Raw genomic sequence first — 23,442 nt, 5'->3', positions numbered from 1 at the left:
AGAGCTTCCTACTTCTGAGGAGGACCTGTCAGACCTCCTCTGAACAGGTCCGCTCCTCCAGGTTCAGTCATGCAGCATCCATGCCGAGAGGTGGAGGAACCAGGGGTTGGGGTGTAAGAGCCGACCATGGTCCTGTGACAGAAGGTCCGGTCGGTTGGGCAGGGGCCGAGGGGCTGCTGACAGGTTCATAAGTGTGCTGAACCAGTGCTGGCAAGGCCCCGCTCCCTGTCTCTCTTGATCTTTGCCAGGACCTTGGTGATGAGCAGGATCAGAGGGAACATGTACATCAGGTCCCCTGACTATGACAGGAGGAAGGCATCAGAGAGGGAGTCCTTGCCCAGACCTTGCCAAGAGGAAAACCGATGACGTTTTCTGTTTTGCCTGGTGGTGAACAGATCCATTTGAGGAGTTCCACACCTCTGGAAGACCATGTAGACTACACTTGTGGTGAGAGGAGAACGCCCTGCTGAGGTGATCCGCTAGCGTGTTCTTGACGCCAGGGAGGTGACAAGCCTCCAGGTGGATCTCATCGTTGACACAAAAGTTCCAGAGCCAGAGTTCCTCTTGGCAGAGAGCCGATGAGCATGCTCCCCCTTCCCTGTTGATGTAGACCATCGAGGCTGTGTTATCTGTCAGTGTTCTCACCACCTTGCCTGACAGGTGATGTAGGAAGATGCTACATGCCAATCAGACCGCTCTGAGTTCTTTGACATTTATATGGAGCACCATCTCCTCCAAGGACCACATACCCTGGGTCTGGAGATCTCTGAGGCGTGCACCTCAGCCAAGGCATCTGACATCAACTCCATGGACTGGGAATAGGCAGTCGTCAGCCATTGCTGCAGGGGCCGCATCCGGAGTCTGGCATGGCAGACAATGTACGTGTAAGCTGCCATGTGGCCCAGCAGACGCAGGCAGACCCTAGCTGTAGTCAGGGGAAATGCAGACACCTCTGCGATAAGGTCTGTCAAGGCCCAAAAGCTTTCTAGCGGCAAGAACACTCTCATGCAGGTTGAGTTGAGCACCGCTTCGATAAATTCTATCCTTTGCACTGGTACGAACGTGGACTTTCTGTCATTCACCAGTAGTTCTAGGGATTGGCAAGTGGCTTGCAGCACCACAACATCCCTTTGCACCTGAGACCTGGAGCTTCCCTTGATGAGCCAGTCATCAAGGTACAGGTAGATTTGGATACCCCAGCACCTGAGGTAAGCCGCCACCACCGACGTATACTTGGTAAACACTCTCAGTGCAGTAGCCAGGCCAAATGGGAGGACTGCAAATTGATAGTGGCCCGGTCTCACCATGAAATAGAGAAAACATCTGTGCCCTTGGAAGATCGCTATGTGAAAGTATGCATCCTTTAAGTCAAGGGCGGCATACCAGTCTCCTGCATCCAGGAAGGAGATGACAGAGGCCAGGGACACGATGTGGAACTTCAGCTTCTTTAGGTACTTGTTGAGGTCTTACAGGTCCAAAATGGGATGCAGACCGCCCTTGGCCTTGGGATTAAAAAGTATCAGGAAACCCCCACCCCCCCCGGTTCCTGTACTCTAAAGGAACTTCCTTCACCACCCCCATCTGCAGCAACCCTTGGACCTCCTGTGAAGGATACCTGAAGAGGGACAGGGAAGGGGGGTGGGGATAGAAACTGAAAGGTATAGCCCTGCACCACTGTGTTCAGGACCCAACAGTCTGAGGTTATTGTGGTCCATGCAGGGAGGAAAAGGGAAAGGCAGTTGGAAAAAAAACAGGGAAGATGGATCCGGGGAATAGTCTGATAGGTTGCTCTCTGGTGCACCCTCAAAATGGTCGCTTGGCCCCTTGGCCTTCTTGTGAGGCAGGTCCTGCTGAGGCTGACTCCCTTGGCTCTGAGGCAGTTGCACTTTGAACTGCTTACGTGCTGGGCCTCAGACGTACTGCCCCAGTGTTTTCAGGGCGGTATGGGAGTCCTTTAAACCATGCAGCTTGGTATCAGTCTGTTCTGCAAATAAGGCCTGACCGTCGAAGGGCAGTTCCTGCATCAACCGCTGAGCCTTGGTGGACAAGCCTGAGAGGAGCAGCCAGTAAGCTTGCTGCATGGAGATGACATAGGCCATGGTGTAGGCTGCAGTCTGCCGCGTCAGAAGCCGCCTGGAGAGCTGCTCAGGCTGCTGTTGTGCCCTCCTGGAGGATTGTCCGGAATTCCTTTGTAGCGAGGCGGTGGGATACCCCACAGCCCCGCTGAGGGACGAACCTCCCCTAACACCAGCATGGGCGGAGTCACTGGGTCCTGCGTCCGCCCCTCAGAGGTCACGGCGCAGACCTGGAAATATAAAAGCTCACCGGCAGAGCTCAGTTGGGAACCAACCGCCGGAGAGGCCAGACGTCTGCGACCGAGCTTCCTCTGGGCAGACAGCAGAAGGCCGCGGCCGGCCTGACATCGCACCGGGCCAGCCGAGCCTACCCCGCTCCAGCTACCCCGGGGAGGACTGGCCGAGCCTGCGTCTTGCCCGCTACCCCGAGGAGGAGCCAAGCCTGCCTCTTGCCCGCTACCCCGAGGAGGAGCTGAGCCTACCATCCACTACTTACCCAGAGGAACCGATGGTGTTTGTGACCGCCGGCGACGCTACGACGACTCAGGTACCCTACGAGGAGCAGTGTGGAAGTAGCCTGGGGGCAGCTGTCATAAACAGATAGCTAAGGGTTAATGTCTCTTTCACCTAGAAAGGAGTAACCTGAAACACCTGACCAGAGGACCAATCAGGAAACAAGACTTTTTCAAATCTGGGTGGAGGGAAGTTTTGGGTGTGAGTTCTTTGTTCTTTGTCTTGTGTCTGACCCTCTCGGCTCTGAGAGTGATTTTTCTATCTCCTGCCTTTCTAATCTTCTGTTTCCAAGTTGTAAGTACAAAGATAGTAAGACAATAAGGTTTATATTGTTTTCTTTTGTATTTACATGTGTGTAGTTGCTGGAATGTTTTGAATTGTATTCTTTTTGAATAAGGCTGTTTATTCATTTTTTTCTTTTAAGCAATGACCCTGTATTTGTCACCTTAATACAGAGAGACCATTTTTATGTCTTTTTCTTTCTTTTTTATTTAAAGCCTTCTTTTTAAGACTTCTTGGAGTTTTTTCTTTAGTGGGGACTCCAGGGAATTCAGTCTGCAGCTCACCAGGGAATTGGTGGGAGGAAGAAGTCAGGGGGGGAAATCTCTTTGTGTTAGATTTACTAACCTGACTTTGCATACCCTCTGGGTGAGGGGGGAAGTACTTGTGTTTCCAGGACTGGAAACAGGGAGGGTGGAGTCCCTCTGTTTAGATTCACGGAGCTTGCTTCTGTATATCTCTCCAGGAACCCAGGGAGGGAACACCCACAGGGGGGAAGGGAAATGGCGTATTCCCCTTTGTTGTGAGACTCAAGAAATCTGAGTCTGGAGGTCCCCCAGGGAAGGTTCTGGGGAGACCACAGTGCGCCAGGCACTGTATAGATTCCTGGCTGGTGGCAGCTTTACCAGGTCCAAGCTGGTAAGTAAGCTTGGAGGTTTTCATGCTAACACCCATATTTTGGACGCTAAGGTCCAGATCTGGGAAAAATGTTATGACAGCAGCCAACCCCAGTCTGGCTGCAACACTGCCAGAGCCTATGTCAGTGTGCTGCGGCCAGGATCCCCACTGACAGCAGTGAGTTTCTGCCGCTTCTAGGGCCCCAGGCTGGGATGCAGTGGAGTGGGAGGGCCTGCGTCCCCCCTGCCACCCACTCCTTGGGTGGCAGACTTCCAATATCAGGAGGCCCTAGCCTCTCCAGGCCAGGGAAAAGGGGAACTATTGACTCAGTTCCTGCGTAAAGGCCTGAGTCTTTGACTGTTTGTTTGCTGCCCCGCCCTGACCTAGAGCCTGGGCTATTATTGAACTGCTGACTCAGCCCGACTAAGGGCCTGGGTCTCTGTTTGTTTGCTGCCCTGTCCTGACCTAGGGCCTGGGCGGCTATTCGAACTATTGGCTCAGCCCCCCTGCTTAAAAGTCTGAGCCCCTGACTGTGTGCTGGCCGTCCCCACACTGCTGCAGAGCCAGGACTGCCGGCGGACTAGAGCGAGGCGGTGGGATACCCCACAGCCCCACTGAGGGACGCACCGCAGAAAAGCAGCACTACATCCTTCCTCATGCCCTCCTTAAGCAAAACCTGGAACTTGCCCATGGCCTGCCACATGTTGTAATCATAGCAGCCAAAGGGCCTGGTGACTGGCCACTCTCAGTTGCAGGCTGGAAGACAATAAGTCTTACACCCAAAAAGATCCAGCCTCCTTCAGTCTTTATTTTTGGGGGTAGCCCCTGGTTGGCCGTGCCTCTCTCTGTGGTTAACCGCCTCAACCACAAGGGAATTGGGGGCTGGGTGGGAGTATAGGTACTCGTGCCCTTTTGTTAGCACAAAGGGCTTGCATTCAACCCTTTTAGAGATAGGGAGCGAGGAGGGAGTCTGCCACAGGGCAGTGGTAATCTTTGATACCCTTTCGTGAAGGGGTAAGGGCCATCCTGGCAGGGGCCAAGAAGCAGAGGATATCAAACAAGGAGTCCAAAGGTTCTTCCAACTCCTCGGCCTGGAGCCCCAGGTTAGATGCAATCCTCTTCAATAGTTCCTGGTGTGCCTTAGTGTCATCCTGCAGAAATGGGTGAGGCGGCTCCATGATAGCCTTGTCTGGTGATGACGAGGACGATGCCAGTACCGCAGGAACCTCCACGTTCATTGGTGGTCTAGCAGGCTGCTCCCCTGAGTGCTCCTGGACCTGTGGGGTCCTTTCCCCCAAAAGTCTCGGGCATTGAAGGAGGTTGGGATGCTGAGGCCACAGGCCTGCCTGAGGCTCCCAACACCAAGTGGCCAGCCTAGGAAGGCTGGGTGAACCGCAGGGGTTCCATGGTGAAGGCCACTGTGCCTAGGGCCATGGGACAGGTTTTACTGTTGATGATGTAGGCGGCACTGCAGGAGCCGGAGGCTGTCCCGCAGTTAGGGAGCCCTGCTCGGTGCCGAAGCAGTCGCTACCCAGCAACCAGGATCAGGTGGAGCAGTGGCTCTTATCTGACCGATGCCAGCTGCTGTGCCTGGAGGCAGACCTGTCCGAGTGGGACGAATGCCTTGGCTGGGGCCTCGGGGACAGATGGCCTTCGGTGTATCAGCGTCGGAAACCTGGTGATCTATGCCTTATTCTTCCCAACTGGGATGTTGAGCAGGACTGGGAGCTATCACACACCAGCTGCCGGGAAAAACTCTCCAAACGTGGTGATCCCCATCTCAGAGATCAACGACAGCAGTCTGGTGACCTCGACTCCTGGATCTGTACCGAGCTCTTGGCGATGCGAGGGGTTGGTCTCAGTGCTCCTGCCTAGGGGCGCAGGCCTCAGTGTGTCTGCGCCAGACTACCAGGGAGGTACGCCTCAAATCCCAGTCTGTGCCCAAGGTCCGGGGATCAAAGAGGGCTCCATTGAACCTGCCTATCTGAGGCGTAACGGCTTCGGGTGGGCGAGTGGTGGCAGGATGTTCCATGCAAAGGGGAATGGTGCCGCTGAGGCGGGGACATGCGGAGATCCCAAGGCGGGTTTACCCCGAGACCTGGATACCGCCAGAGCTAGTGTGGGCGGCACCGGAAGCATCAGGATCTCCTGAACTGCCTGCAGGGCCTTGACAGCACTTGTAGCTGGCGGAGGCTACCTCTATCTGGAGTTGCAGGCAAAGCATGGGATGGGCTGCACTGCTCAGTTTGAGCTGGGGCCTGACTTCCCAAAGGGGGCATTGAGCTGCCTGGCGCAGGGTTTGGCTCACCCCCAGCCCTTTCTTTTTCCTTAAGGGAAGTAGACAAACTTCCTCCTCCACGTCTTCTTCAGCTTCTTGGCTGGAGCCACGGAGGGGGGCCGATGCAGTGCTCGGTATCGAGTCGGGCCATTGCTTTGGTGCCGGAGTGAGTGCCGACTCCATCAGGAGCACCTTCAAGCGATTGGCCCGTTCCTTTTTCATCCCAGGTTTGAATGACTTACAAAGACGACACATGTTGCTTATATGCCCCTCGCCCAAGCACTGTAAGCAGCTACTATGCGAATCGTTGATGGGCATAGGCCGTTTGCAATCATCACAAGGCTTAAAGTCTGGCATGCCCCGTCCCCCTGCTGAGTCCCATTTGGGACTAATGAAGAGTTCAAGAACTATTACGAAGAGTAACTAATTCAACTATTAACTATATACAACTATATTACAGGTTTTCAAAAGTTCGCAAGAACAGAGAATGAAACAATGCTAGCTGAAGCAGATGATGTTCCAGCACCGTCACTGGCAGCAAGAATGAAATGAGGGTTGGGGGAGCCAGCAGCACCCCTTATATTGTGCTATGCAGGAGCCACTCCAGAGGGTGTCAGAGCTGTTCCCCAGGGATACTGCTGAGGGAAAAATTTCTGGCACATGTGGCGAGCGCACACACCTAATATGGAATGGACATGAGCAAGCACTTGAAGAATCCCAAACTCTCTCTTTTTCACCTAAGATGACAAAGAAACCAGCCTTTTGATTTTCGGGGAAAGTCCGACTTGAGAATTTGGTCAGCCTCATTGCTGGGAACATGTTGTAAGGATTTTACCTTGAACCAAATCTAGCTTGTTAAATTTTAGCTACTAGAAAGCATTTTGTCTTTATTTCTCTTGTAACCATTTCTGACATTAATACCTGGTACCTGAATCCACTTAAATCCTATCTTCTTTTGTCAATAATCTTGTTTTATTTTTTAATCTAAACCAATCCAGTGCTGTGTTTAAACTGAACTGTTTGCTAACAGTTCAAGAAGCAAATTGCTGAACGTTAACCCTTTACAGGGACAATGGATTTTTAATACCTGAACTGTCCAGGAGAGAGCTGGTCAGTGTAGAACACATGTTGTGAGTGGCCCACGTTGGGACCTATAACCACACAACCCCTCACTGGTCTGGAGTGCAACCCAGAATGTGACAACCCCAAAGCAGGATCTCTGTATAGTTTAACATGAAGAGGAAATAAAGATTCTTGCTTCCATGCCTTGCTATGTAGTGCTAATGAGAAATTGATACCTGTTTCCTCGCTTGTGGGAAACAGCTGCTGCCCACGAATCCCATCGGGCTCGTTCAAGCTCCTCATACTTGGTGTGATGGTTCAGATAGGTCTCATCAGAAGTGTCTTCCAGCTAGGAAAAAGAACAAAGCTAGTTTTCCCTCTAATATTCTAAAGATGACATTCTGTCTTCAGGGTGACACTACTGTTTGGTCAAGTACAACTCAGCAGATAACAACGCCTACTGGACAATACTGGAGAAACCACAGTCTGTTTCGCGCCCCCCCGTTCCTTAAAAAGGGTTTCCAAATGGAAGTCAATTCACATAGGATCAAGTTAACAAGGATTTAATCTGTACTTCAGGTTTGGCTGGTGAAAATCACAAAATCTGCTGTATGTGACTTACATATTTATTTATATAATTGGATTCTGAATGCTGGAAGATGAGACATCTGTTCATGCTGTTGAGTGTGTGTGTGTGTGTGTGTGTGTGTGTGTGTGTGTGTGTGTGTGTGTGTGTGTGAGAGAGAGAGAGAGAGAGAGAGAGAGAGAGAGAAAAAGAAGTTTATTTCATGTAACTATAGAACAGTTTTCTTCACAATTTGTTCTCTGTAGAACACAGCAACCCACTAGAACTCAAGATGAATTCTCTTACTGAATAAGCCCTCTGTGATGGGAGTTGAGACTTTCCAACATTGAGCAATACCATACAATCACATCATTTGTGGTTGCTCGGGTTGGTGAGATCTCCCTTAACTGGGGAATTGGAACCACTGTTTTGAATCACTAAGCCAGTCATACTTTTCATGAGCCGCTGAATTTGCAGTTTGTGTATCAGACTACTGTCTGGATTCTCTGAGACAGACAAAGCCTCTATTATATAGATCATGTGAACGGATGCCAAGAACATTAAAGCACCACTCAAGGGTTTGCTGTGGCTGCTGCTTGTAGAGAGGGATGACCCAATACATGCTTTTTCATAACAGCTGATGCAGATGTCAGGGAGCCAACTGCAGCAGAGTCAATCTCCCACCGACAGAATAAGCATAGCTGATCCTGGCAGGGGCTGTCTGATTGCACTTCCTGATTGGTGGAGGGGTGGGGCTAAGTTACTACTTGACCCAGCAGCAGTCAGAGCTTGATGGCTGCTCAATGCATCCCACCCCACAGCTGTGTTTGATCATGTTTCCTCAGTGCCTGCTCCTGCACCTTTCCAGCCTGTGCCTGCTCTTGTGACAGCTCCAGTTCCTGCTTCGTGCGCCTGTTCCTGCCCAGCCTGCTCTTGTGCCTGCCCTTCTCTATCCATGGCTCCGCTTCCTGACCATGACTCCAGTTCACCTACTGGCTCTGGTATTTGGCTTCTGATCCCTGGCTCTGACCTCGGCTTTGCTCTTGACTATGCCCCTGGACATCCCATGGCTCAAATTCTCCGCTCAGCTCTAACCTCCAGACTTGGCCACCCCCATGACTCCAACCACTAAGACTAACTGCTAACCTCCCAGTCCTGTTCCTGACAGACTGAGCAGCCTGCAAGAGAAAGACTGAAAATGAGGTTCTGCTGTGAGGTTGACCCCCATTTAGGGCTCTCTCTTCCTAACAGAGGTAATGGGCACCTTGCAGAAGCTACAAACCCAAATCATGGCCCTGCAGGCACAAGTCTCATTATCCAGGGCTCAGGTACCTCAGGAACTGAAAATTCTGCTGCTAGTCCAGTTTGACAGTGACTGTGGGAAATTTTGCAACTTCTTGAATCAATGCTGCCTCCTGTTCATGTGATGACATCTGTCATTTCCCACTGACCACGCCCAATTTAGGCTCATCAGCCTGTTAACTGGAAGGCCCTGGCCTGGAAGGAGACTTCCAGCCCCTTGCTAGGGCAGCTTAAGGAATTCCATGAAGACATGGCAGTTGTTTCGATTATCTGAATTGTACCTGCTCTGCCAAGGATGCTCTGGCTCCTATGCTAGGGAACAGACCATTCGCCATGGAATTCTGGCACTTAGTGGCTGTCACTAGGTGGAATGAAGCAGTGCAGCACAGCACTACCATTTCCGGCATGGCTTGAATGAAGAAATCAAGGACAAGTTGGTGCGGGTAGAGCCACTGTCTGACCTAAATGCTCTGGTCAGGCTGTGCATCAGCACTGATGATGATCACCTGGCCAAATGTCAACTAGAAAGCAAGTTCCATTTTCTATACCCACAGGCTGAAAAAAATTCGACCTTGCCTTGCCAACATAGAAAGGAACCTGCAACGAGCTCTAGATTTATGCTTATATTGCGGGGAACCCAGGCACTATGTGCAGTGGTGTCAGTAAGACTTGTGTCCTGCCCCAGTTGGGAAAGCCCTTTATGTCAAACAGTATCCTGGCTGTAGTTGGCTAGTGAGCCACCACCCTCCTACTTCCTCTTTGGCTACAATACCCTGCCATATTTGGGGTTTAGCTAAGGGCACTGGTGGACTCAGGAGCCTCTAACAACTTCATGGAACTAGATTTTACTTGGACCCATAACATTCCCAATCAGTGAAACAGCATCCCTGATTTGATGGAATCCATTGATGGGTCCCCGACTCCTCTGGTCCTATTATTCACCAGATGACACTGCTGATTCTGACCACACTCCAGGTCAACCGGGAGATTCTGCAATTTGGACCGATTTGTGCCGCTCAGTCCCCCGTCATTCCATAGCTGGTTGACCATGACCTGTGGATCCAGTAGGGATCAGGCATGGTGTACTTTACATCAAGATTCTGCTGCCAGTTACGTCTCCCAAGGTTGGTGTCAGATCCAAACCCTCTCACAATAGAGCTGCTGAAGGGGGAAGTTCAAAGATAGCTGCTGCTCTCTCCAGCACCCTCTCAACCATTTCAGGTATTGCGGGGAAATATCGAGACTTCGCTGACGTCTTTGATATAGAGAGAGTGCAGATGTCTTACCAACACATCACAATTATGATTACTTCATACTCCCTCTCAGTACTGAACCTTCAGACGTTCCAGGAATGCTTCCATAAGAATTCCAAGAAGGGGTTTATTTGTCCTTCTGCCTTTACAGCAGGGGATCCAATCTTTTTTGGTATGAAAAAAGACATTTCCCTGGCCCCTGCATTGATCAGTGGTCTCTGAATATAGTGACTGTTCGAAATCGCTACCCGCTGCCACTTAACAACTTTTTGAAATACTTTGCTTGGCTGTTTTTTCCCTAAAATTCACAGACTCTGCTATCTGGTTCATGTCAAGGAAGGTGATGAGTGGAAGCTGTGTTCCAGGTTCCATTCAGGCATTTTGAGTATTTAGTTTGCCAGAAGCTGGGAATGTCTGACAAAGAATGGATTACTTGAAGATTACCTGTTCTGTTCATTCCCTCTGGGGGACCTGGCATTGGCCACTGTCGGAAGTCAGGATGCTGGCCTAAATGGACCTTTGTTCTGACCCAGTATGGCTGTTCTTATATTCTAGTTATGCCATTTTGAGCTAAATAATGTCTCTATGTTAAAGCATTTCGTAAATTACTATTTTCAGGACATGCTGGAACAATTTGTTGTTTATTTAGATTATATTCTTGTCTTCTCCAAAAAACCAGAAACTACATGAGCAACATGTCCGCAACATTCTTGACAGACTCCACCAGAACAAACTTTACATCAAACCTGAGAAATGCAAATGTTATAAGGACACTATTGAGTTCATTGGCTTTATCATCTTCCCCAAGTACAGTCTGCTTTCAGTAAGCTAAAGAAAGCCTTCCCTTCTGCTCCCATTCTTGTCTATCCAAACCTTTTACCATGGAAGCAGGTGTCTCAAATGTTGCAATCAGGGCCAAACTTTCACAAAATGCAGGACTGCATCACCAACTCCATCCACGTGTGTATTATTCACGTAAACTAACCCTCGCTGAGAAGAACTATCATAACTGGGACTAGAATGACTATACTTTTTGGAGGGGCTCAGTTCCTGATCCAGGTCATCAAGAACTTAGAATATCTTTGAATGGCTTAATCATCAGATCCGGGGTCACTTTTCTTTGCCAGATTTGATTTCAGTATTACCCACTGCCCTGCATCACAGAAAGAGAAAGCAGACGGCCTTTCCCACAAGGACAAATATGCTGTGCTGAACACTACTCCCCAAAACACTGTGCTATGACATCTAATTCTGTTGGTGGAACAACAGCCCAGGATTTACCATCTCTTATTCGGGCTCTACTCCCAAAAGACCTGCAAGCAGCCAAACTCTGAGACCCTTGATACCTCCAATGCACCATTCAGCTTAGGCTTCCATTTGCACAATGGTCCACTATATCTTAGCAGCACTTCTACATTCTAGATCACGGGTCGGTAACCTTTCAGAAGTGCTGTGTCGAGTCTTCATTTATTCACTCGAATTTAAGGTTTCGCGTGCCAGTAATACATTTTAATGTTTTTAGATGGTCTCTTTCTATAAGTCTATAATACATAACTAAACTATTGTTGTATGTAAAGTAAATAAGGTTTTTATAATGTTTAAGCAGCTTCATTTAAAATTAAATTAAAATGCAGAGTCCCCCGGACTGGTGGCCTGGACTTGGGCAGTGAGAGTGCCACTGAAAATCAGCTTGCGTGCTGCCTTCGGCACCCGTGCCATAGGTTGCCTACCCCTGTTCTAGATGATCAGCCCAGACTCAAAGTGTTAAGAATGTGCCCTGACACCACGGGTGCTGGCCATTTTGGACACCATGAGACTCAGGACTTGCAGGTATAAAGTTTCTGGTGGCCAAGGGTAAGTATTGATGTGAGGAAATACATTGACTTCTCTGATCTAAGCTTTCAAAGCAAGGGCAAACGTGTTAAGATGCTTGGATTACTCCAGCTTCTGCCACCCCAAATCAGTGCTGGTCCATGGTCACAAAGAAATTCCTGTAGAGCTCCCTTTCTACCACGGTTGCACTGTCATCCTGGAAACCATTGATCTGTTCATGAAGATGGTGTGTTTTATTTCTTTTTGCTCTCCCTCCAATACTCACGAAACAATCTGCATTTTCTTAAACCATGTGTTTTGGCTCCATGGACTGCCAGTTGGAATAGTGTCTGATTGGGGCCTACAGTTCACTTCCCAGTTCTGGCATGAACTCAATAAAATCCTGGGAATTGAACTCTTCATCTTCTCAGCCTACTACCCATAGATCAATGGGCAGATGGAGCAGGTACATCAAATCCTCAAGCAATATTTTTGATGCTTCCTTAACTATCGCCAAGATAACTGGTCACTCTTCTGCCATACACTGAATTCGCTTACAATACCTCTGTCTATGCCTTCATCCACAACAGTCCATTTTTTTTTTTTTTTTTTTTTGCCAGTTACAGCTTTCACTCTCAGTTCCCTCTAGCCGCGTCTGCTGACTCAAGTTCTTGTTGAGAACAGACCTTGTTACCCACCTTCACCAAGTTCACCAGGAACTTATGGAGCATCTGGAAGCCACCAAGGAAACTTATAAACACCATGCTGACCAAGATCACCAAGTTGCACACATACTAAGAGTGGGTAATAAGGTATGGCTGTCTGCTAAACATCTCAAATCCTCCCACCCACCAGCCAAATAAGATCATCAATACTTGCATCCATTCAAGATCACTGAACAAGTCAACCCGACTCCAGCTGCCTAAAACCGTGAAAGTCTACCCAGTTTTTCACATATCCTTCCTGAAGCCCTACACAAAAAAATCCCGCTCTGCTTCATGGCCCACTCCCATGGAGGTCCAGGATCAAGAAGAATATGAAGGGCAAGAAATCCTGGATTCTAAATGAATCCGAGGTCTATTTTACAACCTGATGGACTAAGAGGGTTACGGTCCAGAAGAGTGGTCTTGGGAATCAGAAGGGAATGTCTGTGCTCTGGAGCTCATACATGTTTTTCACCAGAAGAACCTAGAAAAACTGGGCCGTAAAGCCCCTAGAAGGCACCCTTGAGGGTTGGGGGCATTTGCTGTCAAGGGAGCTAGCTGCAATAGGGTCAGTCTCCTAGTAACACACCGAGCATAGCTGATCCTGGCAGGGGCTACCTAACTGACTGTACTTCCTGATTGGTGAAGGGATAGGGCTAAGCTATGACCTGACCTAGAAAAAGCCAAAACTCGTGGGCTGCTCAGTGCAGCCCACTCAACAGCTGCACTTGATCCTCCTTCCTGTATAATGTACCTGCTGTTATTCCCAATCTGCTTTTGTGCCTGCTCCAGTTTCTGCTCCCATTCAGCATGTACCTGCTCCTTCCTACCCTACTCTGTCCCTGACATCTCTGGCTCTGACCCCCGGCTTCAGTTCCCAACTACATCTCTGGCTCACCCATTGGTTCTGGCCTCAATTATGTGCCTAGGTGTTCTGATTTGTAGCTCAGCTCTAACCTCCAGGCCTGGCCACCCCCATGGCTTGGACCAGTAGGCATGACCACCCACGTCCCGGTTGTGTTCCTGACAGAGGCACGCTTTGACCCTCATGCATATACTGGCAGTTCACTGATTAAGCTGTGCGCTGTGGCTGGATATTTACTACAGACTTTGCTTATTAAAGCCTGCAGGCTTAGCAGTTTACACTCAATCTTTACTTCTAATAATACAAATGCCAATAAGACGTTTCCAGGATGGCTGTTGCTTCTAAAGACATTTATAATTTGTCAATAGTGCTCGAGACCAGAAACAGTGACAAAGTAGATTTTGTCTCACCTCAGAGTCCATATGATCCAGTGGCTCCACATCTTTGGGCTCTACCACTCTCCAGCTGCAGGAAAGAATATTCCATGTCAGAACAATTCTGCACTCACTGCCATGTCACCCTCTTGGCTAAGACTCAGAGCCAAGATCTGGCTTGATAGTTCCTTCCCCATAGCTACCGGACACTAGACCAAAGGTGATTAGTTTTACTGACAAAGGCCATGTCTACATCTAAAATTTTGCAGCGCTGGTTGTTACAGCTGTATTAGTACAGCTGTATAGGGCCAGCGCTGCAGAGTGGCCACACTTACAGCAACCAGAGCTGCAAGTGGTGTTAGATGTGGCCACACTGCAGCGCTGTTGGGCGGCTTCAAGGGGTTTCGGGGAACGCGAGAGCAAACCGGGGAAGGAGACCAGCTTCGCCGCGGTTTGCTCTCGCGTTCCGCGAACCACCCTGCAAACCGCAGGGAAGGAGACCTGCTTGCTCGGGTTCGGGGAACGCGAGAGCAAACCGGGAAAGGAGACCAGCTTCGCCGCGGTTTGCTCTCGCGTTCCGCGAACCACCCTGCAAACCGCAGGGAAGGAGACCTGCTTGCTCGGGTTCGGGGAACGCGAGAGCAAACCGGGAAAGGAGACCAGCTTCGCCGCGGTTTGCTCTCGCGTTCCGCGAACCACCGTGCAAACCGCAGGGAAGGAGACCTGCTTGTTCGGGGAACGCGAGAGCAAACCGCAGCGAAGCTGGTCTCCTACCCCGGTTTGCTCTCGCGTTCCCCGAACCGCCGAGCAAGCAGGTCTCCTTCCCTGCGGTTTGCAGGGTGGTTCGCGGAACGCGAGAGCAAACCGCGGCGAAGCTGGTCTCCTTCCCCGGTTTGCTCTCGTGTTCCCGGAACCACCCTGCAAACCGCAGGGACGGAGACCTGCTTGCTCGGGGTTCGGGGAACGCGAGAGCAAGCCGGGGAAGGAGACCAGCTTGATTACCAGAGGCTTCCTCAGGTATGCTGGGATACCTGCTTATTCCACGGAGGTCAAGAAAAGCGCTGGTAAGTGTCTATACTTGATTACCAGCGCTGGATCACCAGCGCTGGATCCTCTACACCCGAGACAAAACGGGAGTACGGCCAGCGCTGCAAACAGGGAGTTGCAGCGCTGGTGGTGCCCTGCAGATGTGTACACCTCCTAAGTTGCAGCGCTGTAACTCCCTCACCAGCGCTGCAACTTTCTGATGTAGACAAGCCCAAAGCTTCCTAGTACAGACATACACACATACAAGCACACCACTTATCTTGTAGCGCTCCTAGAAGCCATAGATTTAGATTTATGTTATTTCAATCTTTCTGAAACTAGTAATTATACCTTGAAGCACTCATACAATTCAAAGCTCTTTGCCTGGTCTGCTAATATCCCTACAAATGACATGTGCCAACAACTGAACAAGAGACTAATTTCCATTGCTACTCTCTCTCATGTCTGGGAATTTTTCAGCCATCAGCTGGGAAGCATTGACCCAGCACAAACACTACTGCCATATGCTAGTTGGCCAGTGAGCGATGCTGCCATGAAATTCCCCTTTGAAGTGGCAAACTGCATCTTTTTTTTTTTTAAAGATATACTGTCTTAATTTAAGTTATTGTTATTTCTTGACGAAAGATAGAGCTTTAGTAAAAGAGAAATAGCTTTCCCTTTTCACAGCCAAAACACCACCACCCTACACAGAACACAACAGGAATTATTAATACTTTCCCAACTGCAGATACCTTGGTGTTAGAATCTCTTTGTACTGCAGCTTCTCCACTCGTGTGGCTGCTGCCATCGACATTGGGATCACAATGTTATTGATGTCATAGGAACATTCCACTTTTCTTTTCTTTGAGGATACCTGAAACCACACGCAGAGTGGAAAGGAAAAAAGCCCAGACAGAGCATTAGTGTCAATACAAAAGAACATTTAAATCATACCATGGAAAAAGCAACTTCTCTAGAACAAGAGGTACATGTTATCTAGTGTTCAGAGTAATGGTTAAGCAGGATTCCTGCGTTTTTTCCCCAGTTCTTCCACCAACCTGCTGTGATATTCTGGCCACATCAAGCAAACCCTATGGCTCAATGTATTCTTCTCTAAAGTGGGCATATTTACCTATCATAGTTGATATTGCCAATCCTAATATTTGTAAAGTGTTTTTAGATCATCTAGCATAACAAAGTATTATTTATTACTCAATTATTCTCAGCTAAGCAAGTCTCCTCCCCGCACTGGAATTTCCGCTCAGGCCCTGAGAAACGAAGACTTCCCTTTACTTGTAAATCAGGTTTTTGGAAGTCTCCATACTCAGAGTGGAACAAAAGGCCTCTCAGTTCTAGGTGAAGAGCTCAAACCCAGATTGCGGGTATATCTACAGTGCAAAAAAACCCCAACAGCCTTGAGTCTCAGAACGCGGGTCAACTGAGTCGGACTTGTGGGGCTCATGCTACAGGGCTAAACGGAGTACAATTGGGCTGGTGCTCAGACTCAAAGCTCTCCCCTCTCACTAGGTTTCAAAGTCTGAGCTCCAGGCTGAGTGGGAACATCTGTACTGCTATTTTTAGCCCTGAAGTGCAAGCCCGAGTCAGCTGATTTGAACTCTAAGACTTAATACTGCAGGAGGGTGGGGGGTTGTGTTTTTATTTTTGCAATGTAGGCACACTAAGTCAGTAGCAGCCAAAAGTTAGGTGCTCGGATGTCACAGTGATGAGCACAGTGTAAAAAACTTGAAACACAGATGGGAAGACCTGTCCATAACATCCTTTAGAATTTGGTCCAGGAAGCTTCTGAAGAGATTGTTCCACTCCAGAGCAAGGAAGGCTAACAGGCCCAACTTCCAACTCTACCCCTAGACAACTGCAGCTGGGCATTCCCAATGGAGCTGCCTATAGAAGGTGGGGCCAGAAAGATGGAACAGCTGCTGATAATAGGGCTCCAAGCAAGTGAGCTGACAATGTCAGTAGACTCTGTGAGGGAGTCCTCAAAGAATAGTCTTCAAATATTTTGGAAATAGCAGTGAAGCATGAGATGGATCTGGAGCAGACAACGCAGGATGGAGATTGGCCAGCCCTGCTGAAGCTATCTGGGCAACAGGAAAGCAGTTCAGCTTTGGGATTGCTCCATCTGCTTCTTTCAGTCAAGCCTGAAACAGCTCCCCATTGGTCAAAAATAGTGTGTGGGGGGGGAGGAGGAGAGCAATAAATGTAATAATTGCTACTTCAAAGTCTCCTCCCTCTAACCCAGCAGTCTCCCCATATCCACAGAGGCCTGGACAGGAGCCAGTCAATGCTTATCCTATATGGGCTTATACAAATGACTATTGTGAGATGTAGCATTTCCCCTCCCTGCCTCTCCAAAACAGTAAGCAAATACGAAAATCAATTTCCTGTTGATATTTTTGCTTTGTTCAGAGAAGTCCAGAACAATTCCCTTCTCTCCCACTTAATTTGTAATCAAAACAAAGTGGAGTCACAGAGCTCACACAAGGATTTATTTATGCACAGGACTTACAGAATCATAGAAATGTAGGGCTGGAAGAGACCTCAAAAAGTCATCAAGTCCACCCTGCTGCACTGTGGCAGGAACAACTAATCCTAGACCATCTCTGACTGGTGTTCAGTCAACCTTTTATTAAAAACCTTCAATTGTGGGGATTCCACAATGTCCCTTAGAAGCCTATTCCAGACCCTTATAGTTAGAAAGTTTCTCCTCCTATCTAACCTAAATCTCCCTTGTTGCAGATTACACCCATGACTTCTTGTTGTACCTTCAGTGGATATGGAGAACAATGGATCAAAGTCCTCTTTATAGCAGCCTTTAACGTATTTTAAGACTGTTACCAGGTCCCGCCTTAGTTTTCTTTTCTCAAGACTAAACATGCCCAGATTTTTTAACCTTTTCTCATAGGTCAGGTTTTCTAAACCCTTTATCATTTTTTGTTGCTCTCCTCTGGTCTCTCTCCAATTTGTCCATATCTTTCCTAAAGTGTGGTGCCCAGAATTGGACACAATACTCCAGCTGAGGCTCCATCAGTGCTGAATATAGCAGGACAATTACCTCCTGTATCTTACATATAAGACTCCTGCTAATACACCCCAGAATCATATTTGCTTTTTTTCACAGCTGCATCACATTGTTGACTCACATTCAATTTTTGATCCACTATAATGCCCAGATACTTTTCAGCAGTACTACCACCTAGCTATTTATTTCCCATGTTGTAGTTGTGCACTCAATTTTTCCTTCCTAAGTGAAGTACTTTGCACCCGTCTTTATTAATGGTGTATGCTTAGTATCAAATTTACAGACCACATATGCTGGCCCTGGTGGTAGGAGAGCAGGCACCCTGGCTACTTTGGGTCCTGGCTAAGACAACTGAAGCAAGTAGTTGCTACTGTCTGCTTAATAGCAAGATCTTTTTAATAAAGGCATTTCCAGACTGTCCCTGCAGCCTACTGGCAGGTAAGGACTCCCCTCCCATAGCTTTGGCACAGGGTGCCCACTATGAGTCTAGCATCTGTTGGCAATGTCCAGCAACGCAGATGTTCCCCAGCTGCATTAAAAACTGCTCCCTTTTTTAGGTTTGTTTGACACAGATTATGTTCTGACTCACCATTGTTGAATTAGCAGTGGAAGGGGACTGGCTGGAAGATGGGGCTGGAGGAGTTTCTAGATACAAAGATGGTAGATGGTGCATCAAAGGACTATGTTTATGTGTCTGAGAACCAGGAACAAGCAAGCTGTGATTGTCTGTTCCTTTAAACTGCCTCTCCCCTTTAAACAATGAACCTGTTAAGAAAGCACATGAACAGAGAACCCAAGTAAAGCCAGAGTAATTTGTTCATAAGTCACTGCTGCTCCTATCTGTCAGTCCACCAGAACCCAGCCTGTATTGTGGAAGAAATGCTAAAATCAAGGAAATGGGGGAAAAAAATCTACAAGTCAGAAACCCCAAGTGAAACCATCAGCTCTGCACAGAATTGAACATATCACCTGGGAAATTCATCTTTGCTGGGTGTTTGCAATGAATATAACTATCAAAAACAGTAGACTGCCCTCCAGTGTGTCCAAAAAGTGGCCACCAAGAATCTTCCTCATATGTTGAACTGATCACATTAGCCTCATCTTTGAATTACTCCGTTTTGTGTATCACATTAATTTAAAAAACACTATTGACCACTATAATTAAGCCCCATAACACTTACTCTGAGGAGGGGAAGTGATATATAAAGATCTTTTCACCCACCATTAAAGTGCAGCAGTTGATCAAATTATCTCAACCACAGTACACAGTTTTAGGACAGGAAGTGAAGAATACTACCACAGTCAACTCAAACTGCACAGAAAGGCTGATGTGTCCTCTCAAACATGAATCAAAGGAAGTGAATTATTATCAGCGAAAACACTGAAATGCACTGCTGGCGGCAGCAGCAGCATTTGCTATACGAGAACAGCTCTCTTTGACACCACTGGACAGAAGCCAAGATTAATCCCTGAGCAGAAGGGACCTAAGACAGACTACTACAGCAGCTATTCTAAAGCACATAGTAAAGCCATGGAAACTGACACAGGATGCAAGACTGATGGAGTTGATATTTAAGTGTAATAGTTTGCCTTCTTTAGTAGGTTCCTTACACCTGAAAAGGTGAGTTACTTCAGTGCTAACAGCCTGACCATTCTCTACTCAATGCCTCTTGAACCAACCATTGGATGGATGACAGCTACAGTCTTTGCAAGTAACCTCTTCTCTCAAAGAGAAACAAACAGACTGAAAACAATGGGTAGGATAATTAACTATTGTTAAGCCAATGTATATAGTGCTTCCCTTTTCATACAGCTGAAGGCACAAAGCTGAATGCACATGGGATGTGCACCAAATGCCAAACACCACACTGCCGGTGCCGATCTGTATTTTCAGCATAAAGTTCTTTGCCTTAAATGTTCTTTGGTTTGTTCATGATAATTCATATCAACAACTGCAAAACAAATAAGTACGTCAGAGTCAGCAGCTGTGGGCCCCATTATAAGAACTCCATGGACATGTCTGCCTCGCAGGCTGCACACTATGCTTGCAATTTTCTGCAAGTACTGGGTATAAGAAAATATATTATTTAAAAAAAAACAAATTAGAACACCCAACATGGTGCATTAAACAAGCCAGGATGCTATAACTGGAGTTTAATTCTTTCTAGCATGGAATTAGTTTTTAGTCTTGGGTGAGTCTGCCAGCTTTCCTAAGAGCTTAACTTCTATGGATAGTTTTAATATCATGCATTTAATGGGCTAAAAGAAACAGGAACTAGAAAAACAGAAAAAAGTACAAGAGAAGACAGTGAAGAGCAACAGTGGCAGCTCTGAACACAACTGAAACAGAAATATTTGGCAGGGATTTGCCAGACACTCTTGGCAGGTGAATACACACATGGCTTTGCTTTAGCACACACAAGGATCAAAAAATTTCTCTTCTTTGACTTGCTTGTTAGTTCATTCCCAATCACGCTGTCTGGGTTTCTGCAGTAGCCATTTATTTGGTCATCTAACCAAAAGCAGGCTTTCCACTGAGGCCACGAGAACTTCTGCAATTTGCAACATGCCAAAGCCAATCACAACCTTACGTTTATGTACTGAGTTTATTGCGATTTTCTACAGAAATGACAGGAACCGTAGGCTACAATGTAGGGTTCCACTTTGGTCACCTGTTAAAACCTACATGTAACTTTACACCCCATCTCAGCTGAACTTACTGGATGCAGAGAGAAGTGACAGGCCTAGCTTTGGGAAAACGTTGGTTAGATCTTGTGACTTCTTTCCAAAATGGGACATCTTCAGAGCCTTGAGCTTATGGCTCAATCTACGCTGCCTGCCATCTTTTAGTAAGGTTTCAAAGTGCAAGTGAAGAGGCTTGTCTGAAAATAAAAACAACAGGTTATTCTAATATACATGAATTCTCTCTCCCCACTCACACCACCAGTGTTGTACAGACATAATTTGTAATTATGCACCTGCCAGTACTGTTAAATTCTATACATAGGAAAGTCACACACGTAGCTAAGCAGTTACAAATCGTGCCCCTTTTTAATCTTAGCCCTTTGTCATGGATGTGATACAGAAAGTTCGGCGTGAGTGGCCCCAAAATACACCTCTACCCCGATATAACGCTGTTCTCGGGAGCCAAAACAATCTTACCGTGTTATATCGAACTTGCTTTGATCTGCCAGAGTGCGCAGCGCTGCCCCCGCCCAGAGCACTGCTTTACCCATTATATCCGAATTCCTGTTATATTGGGGTCAAAGGTGTAAAAGCCTTCCTTCTACAAAGCAGCTGGTCAGGACAATTGTGGAATTCGGCATCTTGCCTCAGTGCAATACCTCTCCCACTGTGCTGGCCTAAGCCATTTCCAACTACATTATTGTTACTTGACACTGGCCTGTCGTTGCCTGAAAAGCTTTAGCAAAGACTTCTCATATTTCATCTCCTACTGTCTCTCTGTTCTTATTGTAAAAAGCAAGTATGACAAGGTACAACAGAAATTAACAAACACGTCTGAAATAGATGCTTTCACCCTTGCACACTGGGGAAAAGTATACTCTTCCAGTTGCTTACCCTACCTCTAAAGCCCTGTGACAAATATCTTGTCCCTGCAGTTGCCAAAATCTCTTGCAAAGGAAGAACAGTTACTTACTCTACAGTAACTGTGGTTCTTCAAGATGTGGAATACATGTGGAGAACACGTGTGCATCATATGAGATAGATTCCTTTGGCATTTGCTGGGGCCACACCTGTGCCCTAGATACCCTCTCACTCTCCACAGCCAGGGGCATAAAGGAATGAGGGCCATCACAATCACCCTTCAGTTGCTTCCTAAATCAGAATCTAGGTGATCCTAGAAATTGTGGTCATGGGGTGTGCTATACAGTTTGTCTCCCCCTGCCCCATTTCCCTGTCCCTCTTCAGGGACCCCTCTCATGAGATACTGTTAAATGGAATACATTTTTCTATAGCTCTGAGCAATGAAAGGAAAGCCTGTAGAATTCCAGGGCAGAGAGAATTATTCACTTTGGTTCCTAATACCAGTGAAGAATGGAGGTTGGTGCTCAGTCCTAGATCTCCAACAACTCAATACATTTATCTGTCACATCAAGTTCAGGATGTTAACCCTAGTTTCCTTAGTTCCTACCCTAGATCCTCAGGACTGGCTTTTGGCTCTCAGCTTACAGGATGTCTGTTTCCATACAGCTATTCAACCAGACTCTCAGAAAATACCTCGCGTTCTTTGTGGAAAAGTTGCATTATCAATACAGGGTGCTTTCCTTTGGCCTCTCCGCAGCTCCCAGAGTATTGACCAAGTGTCTCACAGTTATGGCAGCATATCTAATGATACAGGGAGTGCAAATCTACAGAGACCTTAACACCTGCTTATCAGAAGATGATCTCCTCAACAAGTGAGCAATTCCATTCAAGTAACACTGCAACTCTTTGCCCCCTTAGGTCTCAGAGTCAAAAGGGAGAAATGCATTCCTAACTCACTCAAAACATATAGCATTCATGGAGTCAAATAATGCCCCACCAATGGTAAAAACCTACTTGCCACAGGACAGATTCCTCCCCATGCTGAACCTCAATCAATGGTAGGCTTACCTGGCAACATCAGTCAGCATATCTCATGCTCTTAAGACATGTGACCTCCTGGACCTACTTGACAGTTTGCCAAATTTACACTGATCTCAACTAGCTTTGCATGGAGCATGGTTAATGGAGGTCCTTCCTTTGAACATCTAGCAACCTTTTCTTTATATCACTTGTCTGTGAAAACCACCTTGATGGTTAGAACCGCAGCCTAGAGAATAAGGGAAATCCAGGCCTCCATGGCATATACATTATATGATAAGGATAAGGTGACATCCAAGTTCCTGCCCAGGGCTGTCTCAAACCGTCACCTGAATCAAGTGATCCACCTGCCAATTTTTTCCAAGCCTTGTAGTAGTCATGGGGAAGCCAAACTTCACACCTTATATGTAAGGCTAAGATTTTGTCATGGATATTTTTAGTAAGAGTCACAGGCAATAAAGAGAAACTCTCAGAAGCCCGTGACCTGTCCCTGACTTCTGCTAAAAATATCCATGATAAAATGGGAAGGAACTGGGCAGCTGCGGCTGAGAGCTCTGGGGCCCGCACCACCAGCGGGGGCTCAGCTCCAGGGTCCCCCAACCCCCCCTTGATGGAGGGGAGCTGTGAGGGGTCCCCATGCCTCCCTGTGGTGGCCGGGGGCTGCATGAGCCCCCCATGCCTGCGGCAGCAGGGAGCTGTGGGGAACCCCCGACGCCCATGGCGGCTGGGAGCTTGGGGGCCAGCTGCCTCAGGCAGCAGGGATATCTTTCAGCTCCCTGCTGCTGCAGGAGCTGGTGGAACCCTGCAGCTCTCAGCCACTGGGGCTGAAGTCACAAGGGTCTTCGGAAGTCACAGATTCCATGACTTCCACGACATCCGTGACAAAATCGTAGCCTTCCTTATATGTGCTCAGAATTCTTTTCTACTATAACTAGGACGAGATCATTCAGGAATTCTCAGAGATTGTTCCTGGCCTTTTCTGACAGGATGAAGCATCAGCAGCATTGAAAGATTATTTTTGTGGCTTTCTGACTATATCAGGGCATCCTGCGCAGTAGCTCGCTTGAATCGACTTTCACAGATTATGGCCCA

The 23,442-nt window shown here is 47.8% G+C and overlaps 1 protein-coding gene across 11 annotated transcripts in view; it reads right to left on the bottom strand.

Moving 5' to 3' along the window:
- The window catches only part of LOC127045833 (KAT8 regulatory NSL complex subunit 1-like), a 137,624-nt gene that overhangs the window by 12,392 nt on the left and 101,790 nt on the right, over nt 1-23,442 (bottom strand). For all 11 annotated transcript variants that reach the window (XM_050942520.1, XM_050942521.1, XM_050942519.1 and 8 more), the window contains 5 exons: nt 20,487-20,648; nt 18,356-18,531; nt 15,479-15,600; nt 13,737-13,791; nt 7,062-7,174 (listed from right to left, as the gene is read on the bottom strand). In XM_050942520.1, the coding sequence (XP_050798477.1) occupies nt 7,062-7,174; nt 13,737-13,791; nt 15,479-15,600; nt 18,356-18,531; nt 20,487-20,648 (628 nt within the window). The remainder of the gene's footprint in view (nt 1-7,061; nt 7,175-13,736; nt 13,792-15,478; nt 15,601-18,355; nt 18,532-20,486; nt 20,649-23,442) is intronic.

The sequence above is a fragment of the Gopherus flavomarginatus genome, chromosome 2, assembly GCF_025201925.1.
Source record: "Gopherus flavomarginatus isolate rGopFla2 chromosome 2, rGopFla2.mat.asm, whole genome shotgun sequence".
NCBI lineage: Eukaryota > Metazoa > Chordata > Testudines > Testudinidae > Gopherus > Gopherus flavomarginatus.
Note: the sequence above shows the minus strand (reverse complement) of the source record. Positions and strands in the feature narration are given on the sequence as shown.